Source organism: Stegodyphus dumicola, chromosome 1 (genome assembly GCF_044657685.1).
Source record: "Stegodyphus dumicola isolate Sdum_Otavi_A_Nest chromosome 1, ASM4465768v1".
Classification (NCBI taxonomy): domain Eukaryota; kingdom Metazoa; phylum Arthropoda; class Arachnida; order Araneae; family Eresidae; genus Stegodyphus; species Stegodyphus dumicola.
Genome location: NC_140768.1, coordinates 74,456,462 through 74,469,636, shown reverse-complemented (window position 1 = coordinate 74,469,636; position 13,175 = coordinate 74,456,462). Strand labels below are relative to the sequence as shown.

Sequence of the window (13,175 nt, the reverse complement as noted above, 5' to 3'; positions counted from 1 at the left end):
CATTTTAAAATGTTATTAAAAATTACAAAATCTAACTTTTTATATGGTTAGTTCTTGTATATTTAGGAAAGCTTTATACTCATTATGAAAAGGGAAATAGAGTATATTTGACTCTCATATATCAAAAATTGTCTTTTGTTCTATGAACCTTCATATCACTTAAAAAAAAAGGGGGGGGGGCGCTTTGAGATCCATTGTGGAGAGTGTTGTAGCTAGAAGTGGGAAGGGGCGGGAAATCTTTATTGGTGGTTTTTGTCATATAAGATTTTATTTTTATTTTTTACTTTGTTTATTTATGTTAATATAGTCATTTTTATTACCTAATTATTTTTTAGTTTTTTATGACTATACTTGCAATTGAAAGAAATAAACCTAAAAACTATTTCTTTTACCTTCATACTACATTTCAACTTTCATAAAATAAATCAGTAAAATGCATGACCAGGTCACTGTGTTATTGCTTAAATTGAGAGCATGCACCACAATTGGAGTTTTTTATTCTTTGCACTCTTTATCACATGTTGCAGTTGGAAGATCAGTTGATATATAAGTTGGTTTGAATCTGAAAATTGTCTCATCAGCAATAGGAGTAGTATCGTGACTGATGTCTTACAGACTACTTGCAGATAGAAAGCATTCAAATTTTGTTCTGCAAATGGATTCAGCATGTGGTGGAAAATAATCTTATTTGATCATACATGTAATGACCCATTATGCCATGTATTTTATTTTTCACGCAATGGAAAGAAATATAAACCAGAATCTGACTTAGAGCAACCATGATAAACAGAATAAAAACTAGATATAAAATGAAGGAAGGAAGAGAGATACTTCATAGATTTTAAAATTTGAATTACTCAAAGGGATTTATTACAATTGATTAGAATTATTTCATTTTTTAAGTATTGAATGATTTTGGACAAATGCTGCATAGATATATTTAAGAATTAAGCTGAGAAAACATTTGCTAAATTTTATATGTTGCTTAGTTTATAAAAGTGTTAGTAAATAAAGAAGAAAATTATGAAAAGTAAAGGAAGCAAATTTTTTCCATGATATTCAATAGATTGTCTGGTTTCTCTTTTATGAATCAAACAAACAAAGTTTTAAGCTTGTTTATGACAGATGGAAATAAAATCATTTATACATTGAAACATAACATAAAACTAAAAAATTAATAACTTGCTCTGCTGCTGTTTTGTAATACATTAGGAAATTGCAGACTGATGTTCAGAATTGTAGAGAAGTACATGATAATGCTGCTGTTATAGATGGGATATCAAATTATTGCAGTAATATTTAGTTCTAAAGTATAGATTATTTCAAACAAATGTGCCGATTTGTTCTGTATTCAATTAAATTATTGGGTACTTAGATATAACACAACTACCTCAGTAGAAGTTGCCAAATTTACAGAATTTGCCAAACTCTGGCAACCATGCTCATAACCATTCTTCCAGCAACCATGTTCATAACAATTATCAGTCAAGCAACACTACCCTTTTCATATGCATTCTTTTTTTTTTTTTTTTTTTCTGTGTGTGTGTTCCCAATTTCAAAGGTTTTTATAAACAAATCATGAATTTTTTTTTTTTTTTTCCCCTTCCCCGTAAACATAGTTTTAAAATATAAGCTTGTGAATTTTACCAGCAATGGAAGAAGTTGTGGTAGAACTTTTGCAGCAAACAGAATTTTGCCACACTTGAGAAGAATACCCCCTGCTCTCCCCCCCAAATATAGAAAGATTCGGAGAAGAATGTGTTTTGTTCTTTTAATATATCAGATAATCCTTATTTAATAATTAAAATTGTATTTTTTAGATTGCTAAAGTATGTTTTCTTTTCATATGTCAGTAATGCATGCCAACTTATCATAAATATTGATAGATTGAGAATCTTTTTTAAAAAAGTTGCAAAACGCACCAACTTGCTCCCGATAAGTAACTTTTACCATTTCATCTGGAAAAAATTGCCAGATTGTGCCAAGGTGGTTGTACCTAATACGTAAGTACCAATTATTGTTTTTTTTGGGGGGGGTTCCCCCAAATAAGATGATTAACCGTTATTATTTTTGACAGGGAAGTAGACTTCTTTTAGAATAGATATGGGTAATAATTAATAATTTTCATTTTTTTAAAAATTATTTATACAAATTGCTGAAAACTGTTCACTGTTTTTCATTTTTTAGACTGTATAATGTAGAAATGGAAATAGCAGATAGAGCATCTAGTAGTTTGAAAAAAATGCTGACTGTTGAAAAATGTGAATGTCCACTTGGTTATGCAGGCCTGTCTTGTGAGGTAAATATATTTTTATTTTCATTTGCTGTTGTTGTATTGGTTACTGAAGGTTAAGTATTCAATTATTCTGATGATGACTAGAAAATTGCCTGATTTGATAATGAATCGTTATGAGGGGAGGGATTTTGTTGATATTTTTCCAAACAAGCTTCAAGTTTTTGTAATTTTTCAGATTTACAAGAATATTTTACTTACTGTCATTAGAAGGATTTTTCTGATATTTTCATCTTTTTAAATTTATTACACTGCATCAAAAATGCAATGCAGGATTTGTAAAAAATCTTAACTTTTAATTGGCTTTTCTTTTTTTAAATGCGAGATCAAAATTATCTGTTTTTCTTACTATATGAGATTTAATGTTTTTCACATTTTTAGTTATGTGAACTTGGATACAGAAGAGTAAACAACACTCTGCATCGTGGAATATGTGAATTATGTGAATGCAATGGCCATGCAAATTCATGTGATCCTTATACTGGTTACTGCATTGTGAGTTTTCCATATGAAATGCTTATAAATCTTCTAATATCAAATGCTTATTAAACTTCTGTAATATATCTGTCATTTAAGAAGAAATATTTTCTTATGCACTCATGTTTTTATTAAATAATATTAACAGAAAAATATAACTAAATGTCATGTTATTGTATTACATTTTATTATTGATATTATTTGCCTGTTTCTTTTCTTACTATCTGTTTTATAAACAGTTTGCAGTAAATAAATAAATAAAAATATAAAAGTGATGCTTATAGTGGCATTAAAATAAAAAAATAGAATTTTTTGTAACTATTGTAAATGATGTTTTTTGTGTGATTAGTAAAAATAAAATCATTATGAGTTTGTAACTAGTGTGACTTCCAGAATACAATTACTAAATCAGCAGTGTTGCTTATGCATTAACCATTCGATTCACATTTAATCTTTAAGCACTGGAATTTGTCATATATATTATGTTAAGGACGCCTATTCTAAATAACATTGCATCTTATATTTTGTTTGTCATAAATTCTTACACATTAGTATATATAAAATTTTTTTTAGAACTGTGCTCACAACACAACTGGTCATCACTGTGAAATGTGCGTTGAAGGATTTCATGGCAATCCATTGAGAGGGAGTCCAGATGACTGTCAACCTTGTGCATGTCCTTTACTGAATTCTGAAAATAATTTTTCTCCAGTATGTAAAGATATTGTAACACATGGTGCGACTGATTATGTGTGTACAGATTGTGGTCTGGGTTATGCTGGGAGAAAATGTGAAAGGTTAGTTTATATGATTTATTTAGAATAAAATTTTGTATTTGTATGAGGAAGTACCCAGTATGGAAATTAAATAATAAGGCTGTGTTAAAACACTCTTCTAAAGCTGACCTATTGTGTTCTGAAAATTATTTTTTCTGTGATAGAGAAGATACTTTTCAATGGCATTGCATAAGTAAATCTCTCAAAAACCATTATTCTGAATGCAAAATTATCTTCATTGTGTATATATCTTTCAATATGTATTACTACTTTGTGTGTGTTTGGTTGTTTGTTTTTAGCAGTCCTGGTTTTCAAATTTGTTACCCTGCGATATTTTTTCTTCTAAAAACTAAAATCCTGTTTCAGAAAAACACTTCTTTTCTGACAGTGAAGAGAACCAAAAAAACTGTGATATCCAGTTTTAAGCAATTATTTAAAAGAATAAAAACGTACAAATTCTTATTTTCCTAATCTGATTTGTGGAATGAAAAATATTCTAAAGCTTTTCAGTTAAAAAATGCAGTTTTATTATTTTAATGCTTCATTAAACAAAAATAGGAAATTTTCCAACCACTCTGATTTGGGGATACAGGATAATTAGAAATCTATCATATCATTTAATGAAACAAGTAAAAAAAAACTTTTCATCAACTTAATTGTTATTATTAAATAATATGACATTGCTGTGTATGAAATTGCAGTTAATGAGCTTCATGTGTTTTGATTAATTAATTAATTGCTGCCTCTGCATGTATTAGATTTTTATATTATTGTATTAAATCTGAAGGTTGACTTTGCTTAAAGCATATATACATGTTTTTACATGTGTGTGCTAAATTAAATTAGCACCACTTGTTATTTAAGTGAATAATGAGTAAATCGAAAATTCCTGTGATTGTTCTGCAATATTTTAGATGTTGAAGCATAAGAGCAATAACTGTAAATATGCATGTAATAATAAATGCATTTATTTTCATTTTATATTATTTTCAACTTATTATGCATGTATGTTTATAATGAAGAAGTTTAATTATTTTTCTTTTTTAATGATAGTAAAATATTAATTTCAGTGTACCTAGAGAGTAGGGAGTTTTTTAATGCTCACATGGATAAAACCATATTTTTTAAATATTACATTAAACAACAAATTATAATAAATGACCTTTTTGTATATATCATATTTTGTGCATTTTTAACTCATATTTTATTTAATTTTTTATTTTGATACCAATGAAACACTGCAATCAAGTGCGTATATAAATCAACTGTGACTTTTATATTACTTTTATCTTTGATTTCTTTTTGAATTCTGAATGACCAGGAGTGCATTGAAATTTGATTAAAAATTTCATGGAATATCATATCAGGAAGTTTAAGGCCTTAGTGGTGTTTATAGTAGTTTAATAGTGGCTATGTGAAATTTTATGCACTGTTAAATAGGTGTTACAAATCAAAGAAAAAAATAAATATTGTGTAATTGCATACTGTATATTTGCAGGATATTAAAAACTTCTTTGTTTCCTTGGTATATTCTTTCTACTGAGTTGTAAGTTAAATATGTAGACAAGATAAGTAGAGAAATGGAAATTTGAAATGAGCACTTGCACTCTTAGGATAATTAATATGGAAAGCAAAAATAATTTATAGCAAAAATAATTTATGAATTTTTCATTTGATATGTTTTTACTGTCCCCCCCCCCACAATGAAAACATTTCGAAAATTGTAACTGTTCTTAATAAATCCTATTTATCCTAATTACTTCCTAATTATTACTTTATTTGGAAGGAACTTTGGAAGCTAAACTAAAAAATGGTACTATCAAAATTATGTGTCAGATACCATTTTTTTAAATCTAGATTATTTTCATCACATACTAGGTTTGCTACCATTTGATTACTATAATACATAATTTAAATTATTTATAAACAAAATTTTTTTAAAGAAACTGCTTACATAAGCAAAATGGACTAAGAGTTAATTATTAATTTTAATTATGAATTATTAAATGCTGTTGTATTTCATAATTAGAACAGGTTTTCCATAGCGCTGCTTCTGTCCCTGTGGCCATTCTGAAAAATTCTGAAAATTTTAAAATAATCCTCCTTGTGAAACTCCATGCATAAAATGCAGTTATGAGTCAATTATTTATGAAGACTATATTTTGTTCTGTGTGGTTTGTTATATTAAATTTCCATGTTTCATATGTAAATAGGATAGAATAGTAAAAATCAGACTGGAGCAATATCAAGAAATTCTCTTCCATCAGCAGCAAAATTGTGTTTTATGAAGATATTGTTAACAAGCAAAAATTTTATTACACCACCTTCTCATGAAATTTGACCTCATCAAAGAGTTTGTGAAAGTACTGTTAAATGGGGTAATTACTTTCACTTTTTTTAGCCTGTTAGAATATTGCTTTTTTCAGGCAGAAGCCATGCTGAAAAATGATATTTCTTTTGGACTCGATTTTGGAAAATTCGTTTTAGGTGAAACTTTGAAATTCTCCTTTGTGATACTAAACAAAGAAACAAGGAAATTTTAAGGAATGTCATTACTAACTTTTTTATAAACAGTAAGGGTTCTGATTCTGTAGTCATAGTAGAAGATATGCTACAAACATTGAGATCTTCTTTGTAGGCATGCAACTGCACTTTTTAAATTCACACGAAGGCTCTACCCCCCCCCCCCGAAAAAACCTGCAGAAATAAAGATATAAGATAATTCTTCTGTTAAGTTGTTATAGAATTAGTAAAAAGTACCAGGTTTCGTATGAATGCCAACAGAAATAGCAGTAAAGGCAGCTTTTTCTCACATAAGGCTGTAGCAGTGAAAAATATTTGACTCAGTTTTCTTGTGTAACAAATTTTTGATTTAATTGTGTTTTGTAAATATTTGTTCCATTTTCTAGTTATGTAAAATATATTGTTTTTTCCTTATTCAGTTCAACAGGCTGAGTGCACCACTCAAGAAAGAGTAATATACACATTGAAGTAATATTGTGTGTGAAGAAGGAAAAGAAAAATTCAGATTCAGCATTTCCCCAAATTGTAAATTCAGTATAAATTAAGAAAAATTCCTTGAAACTAAAGTTTGGAAGAAGTTTCATCAGTATATCAGATATAATATTTATGATTTATAATTAATGATTCATTATAAATTTCATTCATTTTTCTTTTACAACTTTAAACGTTTCAAAAGTGGGAATGACATGTGCTAACAAAATTGAATGGGAGGAGGGAAGTAAGAATGATTACTTATTGAAGAGGGAATTCTTTGAAGAGAATTTATTTATTCTCCTCAAATGAGAGATTTTATTCTTTGAGGAGGGAATGAAGAATGTTGCACACAATTGTAGAAATGTAACTAAATCTTTTTAAATGATTTTGTAATGTTGTCTTTGGTTTAGTACCTCATCTTAACCATTAAAGCAAATTCATAAAATCTTTGCTTCTGGGAGTTTCTGGCCTAAATATATTTTTAAATAGCTAATATATATATATATGGTTTAGTACCTCATCTTAACCATTAAAGCAAATTCATAAAATCTTTGCTTCTGGGAGTTTCTGGCCTAAATATATTTTTAAATAGCTAATATATATATATATATTGTATTCTGTATCTTGTTTAATTAAGTATCATCTTAAAAACTGTTGAAGTGCTGTTAAGTTTGTAGTATAATTAAATTCTTTCACACATTTCTAATGCCCTAAAATATCCTGTGATGATGAACATAGATTTAAAAATTGTTTGAAATGTATCTTTTTTCATTTTTATATATTTATTTATTTGTATTAGATGTGCATCAGGATTTTTTGGAACACCTGGTTCTCCTGGAGGGTTTTGTCAGCGGTGTAATTGTACTGGAAATGTCAATACATTTGATCCAGATTATTGTGATCATATCACTGGTCAGTGTCTGAAATGTATTGGCAACACAGGAGGTTGGCATTGTAATGAATGTTTGGAGGGACATTATGGAAATGCTTATCATCATGTTTGCAAACGTAAGTACTCACTATTTTCATTTAAACAATACATGTTTTACTTAGCACTTAGAGCAGTGTTTTTTAACTGCAGTTCTGCATAATCCTTAATTTCACTAGAAGCCTCTTGGAGCTTTGTACGATAGTGAGCATAGTGATGATTTTGAAATTAAAAATATACTGTGCTAATTTATAATTTCTGTTTTTTACAAAGTATTTCATAGTTTTATAATTTCCAAATATATGATTTAATTTCTTTTTCTGTGGCATGCAAAACTTTTCAGTGTAAATTTGAAGAATACTTAGTTATAGATCTTATTAAAATTTGAAAGATATGTTTTGGAATTATAACTATCCTGATACATGATATTTGAGCATTATTAGAGTTTACCTCTTCCAATTTATTTATTGTTCCACATTATGTTTATTCTTTTATCCATTTGTGTATTGGAAAAATTTCAAATATTCTCTTTCACATATTGCTGCTTTTTTGTGCATCAAAGGTAATAATTTGTATTTCCTAATTTTGTATTACAAACACTTTTTAAACAATAGTGTAGCTTTATTGATATGTGAAACACTTAAAACGTATATTTGAGATAGTAAAATGCTGTAATATTTAAATGGCTTGCTGCAATCAGTTTAAATAGTATTAATTAAGCATGTAGCACTTTATTTTTTTCTTTTATTGGTTAAAATGTTATGTAATTTTATACTTTTCTTACCTTATCTGTACAATAAACAAAATAATTTTGTTCAATGCTAACTAATTCTTCAATTAATATTTTTGTGTTCATTCCTTATAATCTGCATGATTTTCTAATGATTTAAGATTAATTTACTGCAATAATGATTTCATTTTAAATAACATTAAATGCTGGCTTTATTTCAAATTCTGATACATTTTTTTTTTCTGAAATATGTGTTTGTTTATTTTTAGATTTGAGTTATATTTTTGGTATTATTAAAGCGGAGGTAGTTAGTTTTGATGGTAGTAATTTTAGATTGTGACAGTTTGCAGATGAGCACATCTCTGGTTCCTTTCAGCATGCGGATGTAGTCCTTATGGTTCAGAGAGCTCAGTCTGTGACAGTGCCACTGGTCTGTGTGACTGCAAACTTAACTATGAAGGAAGAGAATGTGACCGCTGTATCGTAAGTAGAAAGTGCTTCTAATTTGTTTCCTCCTCCCCCTTTTTTGTTTTTTACTCTTGTGACTCAATTTTAAATTTATAAATTTTTTGTCTTAAAGCTAACAAAATGATTTCAGTCTAATACATCGAAATATAGTTTAAGACAAATTCAGCTAGCAGTAAATCAACAATGCCTTGCTGTGGAACTTCAGTGATTGTAGAAACCTCCTGTAAACTGTTTTTATTTGCAATTTTTTTATTGGCAGATTAAAAAAGTTTTATTATTGTTTAAGGTACTGGTTATTTAAGAACTGAGAAGGTTAGCACAGGGACTAAGCAGTTGTAAGATGGTAAGAAAATTGTGTGAATGAGTGATGTATGTGTCTTGATATTTCTAACTATTTTTATTTTTTGGGGGGAACCATTCATTTTATGATCGAGATAATATATTGCGGCATACTTATTTTGCTTTTAAATTCTCTCCAAATTATACAGAAATGCAAGAAGGTAGACAGATGTTGTTGATATGTTTAAATGTTTAATTGGCTACTGTGAATATTCTCATAAATTTGTTAACAAATAGCTCAGTATTTACTCTTGTTGAAGCAGGTTTTCTAAATTTACACTTAAATTCACCATAAGTTATGACTTCATATGATGACTCTTAAATATTCCACTGCAGCAGTTATTCTTATCTGTGTTGTTACCATTCTACAAATAGTGTTTTGTTGATATTTACAACAAAATAGAGAAACAATTACTTTTTTGCTAATATGCAGCATACTGCACTTTGAATTCAGTAGTTTCAATTGTTTTCACATGATTCATATGAATATATTATATTTATGTTATTATCACTGTTTAATTAATACCTTAAAATATTTTGTGATATTTTTTATATATAAAATTTTTATATATATAAAAAAATATTAAAGTCTTAGGTTAAACCTTTTTTTTTTCTTTTTGCCATGTACTTGGTCTTCATACAAAAAAAAAAAAAAAAAAAAAAAAAAAAGAAACTAAAGAAATAGATCCTCTTAATGACAGATAACTTTATTAAAAAATATTTTGATTAATTTTGGTCAAACATATGTAACCACTTGAATATTTTTTTCATGTATCTTTTCTAGGATTAAAAAAATATCAAATTATTTACAAATTTATTAAAGCATAAATTTAATATTATTTATCAAATTATTTATCCTGTAAGTAAAAATGTTTCTGATAACTAAAAAAAATTACATGTTATAGATTTGAAATTTTTAGAATATAAATGTTCTGTTTGCTTGTGCAACGATATTTTAGGTTTTGAATTCTGCGAATACATTTCCATGCAATTTTCTCCCTTTTTTTTATTTAGAGTGGATTTGGCAATGTTGAACTTGGTTGTGTTCCATGCCAGTGCAATAAAACAGGCACTAAGAGAAACAGAGAGGATCAGTGTGATCCTGTATCTGGAAAATGTGACTGTAAACCTGGAGTATTTGGCCTGAAGTGTGATACTTGTCTTGAAGGTTACTATAGCTTCTCTGAAAATGGGTGCAAGTGTGAGTAATTTTTAAAAAAATTATCATAATGAATATTTCATATGTAGTTGCTATTAACCATGGGATGTGTATTTTATATAAATAGTGTCTCCATTTTACATCTTACTCTTTTTAAATGAATTAAATTGTGTAATATATTATGCATTTGAAGTTCTGTAAATGACACTGGAATTGTAGATATCTGCATATAAAATGTGTGTCTCCTTCAGATGCAATAAGAATTATAGTTTAGTTTTAATGAAATATAATTTGAAGATAAGTTCTTTTTTTATTACGTTTTATTGTTTCATTATCAGTTTCCTTTTTCGGTCTCTGATATCTAGCATTTTTTAATGTATTTTCCAATTTTATCCTTTGTGCATCTGTATCGCAAGTATCAATCTTAATTTTCATTACTTTTAGTTTAAGGTGTTTATTTATATAAGCATAAATTTGGGACTTGTAGATAAACATTCTAAAGTCCTTATAGGAATGTTATAATCCATGTCTTAAACATACACAATTTTATTTAATGTTTATTTAGCGCTAATCATTATTACTGATTTATAGGGTGTGGCTGTGATGTTAATGGAGCTCTTAGCGTGCAGTGTAAAGATCCTAGTGGACAGTGTATATGTAAAAATAATGTAATAGGAAAAAACTGTAGCAGCTGTATTGTAAGTATTTAAAATGTGTTAATGTATAACTAATTAACTACTAACTAATCAATGCTAAATGAAGTCTCACCAGCCAAATAAAAATAGGATTTATTATTAAATCTTCCTTCAGTTATTTCAAATTTGAAGGAAAATCAAATGATAAGTCGTCAAAGTTAGTAAAATATTAATTGCTTAAACTTTTGATTATTTTATTTCTAAGCATTTGATTGAGCAGTGCTAATAAGAAAGATATTTTATTGAATGCTACAAGGGAAAAAATTTGCATTTATGAAAATTTGATGTCACATCTAATCAGTTTTTATAATAAGCAATATTATTTCTGAAATTGAACTGTTATTTAAAATGTAAGTAGTGTTTTAACATTTTATTGAAATATCTGACCTATAAATCGTGAATGCTGATGCAGTCACGATGTTTTTCTCAGCACTACTGTTTTATCTGTGACTATATATTATCCATAACAATTCAATTTGTTTGACAACAAATTTCTTTACAGAAAAGGTTTTTGCATAATGTAGAAAATTCCAATAAAGCAAGAAATAATATTATTTCACTCAGATATTGAAACTAGATGTTGTGTATTAAATTTACATTAAATAGTCCTTTCTGTTATTTCATTATCTGCACTAACATTTGTTTCATCAAATAATTACGAATAATGCATTTGTATATTGTTCCTTTTTTCCCCCTCCTTTACTTTTCTTTGTATTACTGTTTCGGAATATTTTTTTATTTATTCACGCTCTAAACCATCAAACCATATGTATATTATGTTCTGCAATATTTAACCTAATACTTTCAATTAAGTAGGCATATAGATCTAAATCATCAATCATTATCAGAAGGAAAACTGTCCAATACAATGCAGTAAGGGCATTTTAGAATTATAAACAAGAAGATACTTTTCTTAAACTTCAGCATTTTAGAAGCAATCCCCTGATCGGCTAGAGTGTTCATTTTATTTTAGAGTAGGCTCCAATTAATGTGATCGTGCTTGTCCACTGGTATTTTGATAACATTAACTAAATGAATAAAAATATCCTTCCAAAATCGCAAGGAAATTTAACTTATTTTATATAAATATAACTAGAAACATATAAATAGGTACTTTCACAGCATTTTCATGAAGAAAATCCAAAAAATTGCTTATGAACTGTTTATAATGTCTTTAATGCAAAAGTTCATTTATTATGTTTCTGGAAAGTAAGAACCCTAATCTTACACTCAGAGAACATCTCTCACTGAAGAACTTGCCAGTATAAAATTTAAAATTAGGCAAAAAAAGCAACCTTAGTTTGGCAGAGATGCTTTTAGCGAATTCTTTATTCAGGTAAAAAGATTCTGCAAAAGTAATTTTGCTCCTGAAGAAGAGGTGCATGTGTCTGATAACTCTCAAAATCTATAGCGTTACTGAATATCTGCATCAAACTAAAGTTTTATTTAAAACCTAATTTTAAATGATCAAGTAAAAAAACTGTTTAATAACTTAATCCTTTACTTTGCGACATTTTTCTGTCACTTGGTAATTTTTCTAACTAATTTTGATCTTATTTGGCAACTTTTTTTCAATTTAAAAAATTTATTCTGTGTTATTTTGATCATATTAACCAAATTGTTGATCACAATAATCATGATTTACTTTCAATGTTTTCATGTACAAACGTCAATATGAACTTCATCAGTTCGATTAACAACATCTGAATGATAACATTAACCACGATCACATTAAGTGGTATCTACTTTATTTTATTTTTTTCAAGAATTTTATGGTTTCTTTTTTTAATATAGCCTGGATTTTGGAATTTGTTATCTGGGAAAGGGTGTGAAAAGTGTAATTGTCATTCTGTTGGCTCAGTAAGTGAGATTTGTGATGAGTTGTATGGAACTTGCAAATGCCATCCAGGAGTTGGTGGTGATAAGTGTGACAGATGTCTACCTGGATATTATGGACTTTCGGAAACTGGTTGCAAAAGTAAATATATATATGAAATCATGAATTAGTTCTATAACTGCATCTAAATTGGCTTGTTATTAAGATTACTAGATGTTTTTAGAAAAAGAATTTTGAACTCTTATAATGTAAAACATTTTAAGTAACACTTAGCATGTTTTTTCCTGGTATAAGTATCCTTCTTTGTTGTGAGAGTGAATATTTAATTATAACTGTGTATTATTAATATTGGTATAATGCATGTAGTTTTTAGTAAGCTTAGACTGTAAATGTTCTGTATTTGACTTAGCAGAAACATTTGATATCATTATTATCTCTCTCTCTATATATATATATATGTGTGTGCAAAATAAAAA

At 27.8% G+C, this 13,175-nt stretch overlaps 1 protein-coding gene across 4 annotated transcripts in view; it reads left to right on the top strand.

The window, feature by feature from the left end:
- Window positions 1-13,175, top strand: part of LOC118184437 (laminin subunit alpha lam-3-like) — a 358,990-nt gene that overhangs the window by 242,590 nt on the left and 103,225 nt on the right. For all 4 annotated transcript variants that reach the window (XM_085816270.1, XM_085816260.1, XM_085816249.1 and 1 more), the window contains 8 exons: window positions 2,188-2,299; window positions 2,675-2,788; window positions 3,344-3,567; window positions 7,343-7,551; window positions 8,578-8,684; window positions 10,023-10,209; window positions 10,759-10,865; window positions 12,657-12,840. In XM_085816270.1, coding sequence (XP_085672396.1) covers window positions 2,188-2,299; window positions 2,675-2,788; window positions 3,344-3,567; window positions 7,343-7,551; window positions 8,578-8,684; window positions 10,023-10,209; window positions 10,759-10,865; window positions 12,657-12,840 — 1,244 coding nt within the window. The remainder of the gene's footprint in view (window positions 1-2,187; window positions 2,300-2,674; window positions 2,789-3,343; window positions 3,568-7,342; window positions 7,552-8,577; window positions 8,685-10,022; window positions 10,210-10,758; window positions 10,866-12,656; window positions 12,841-13,175) is intronic.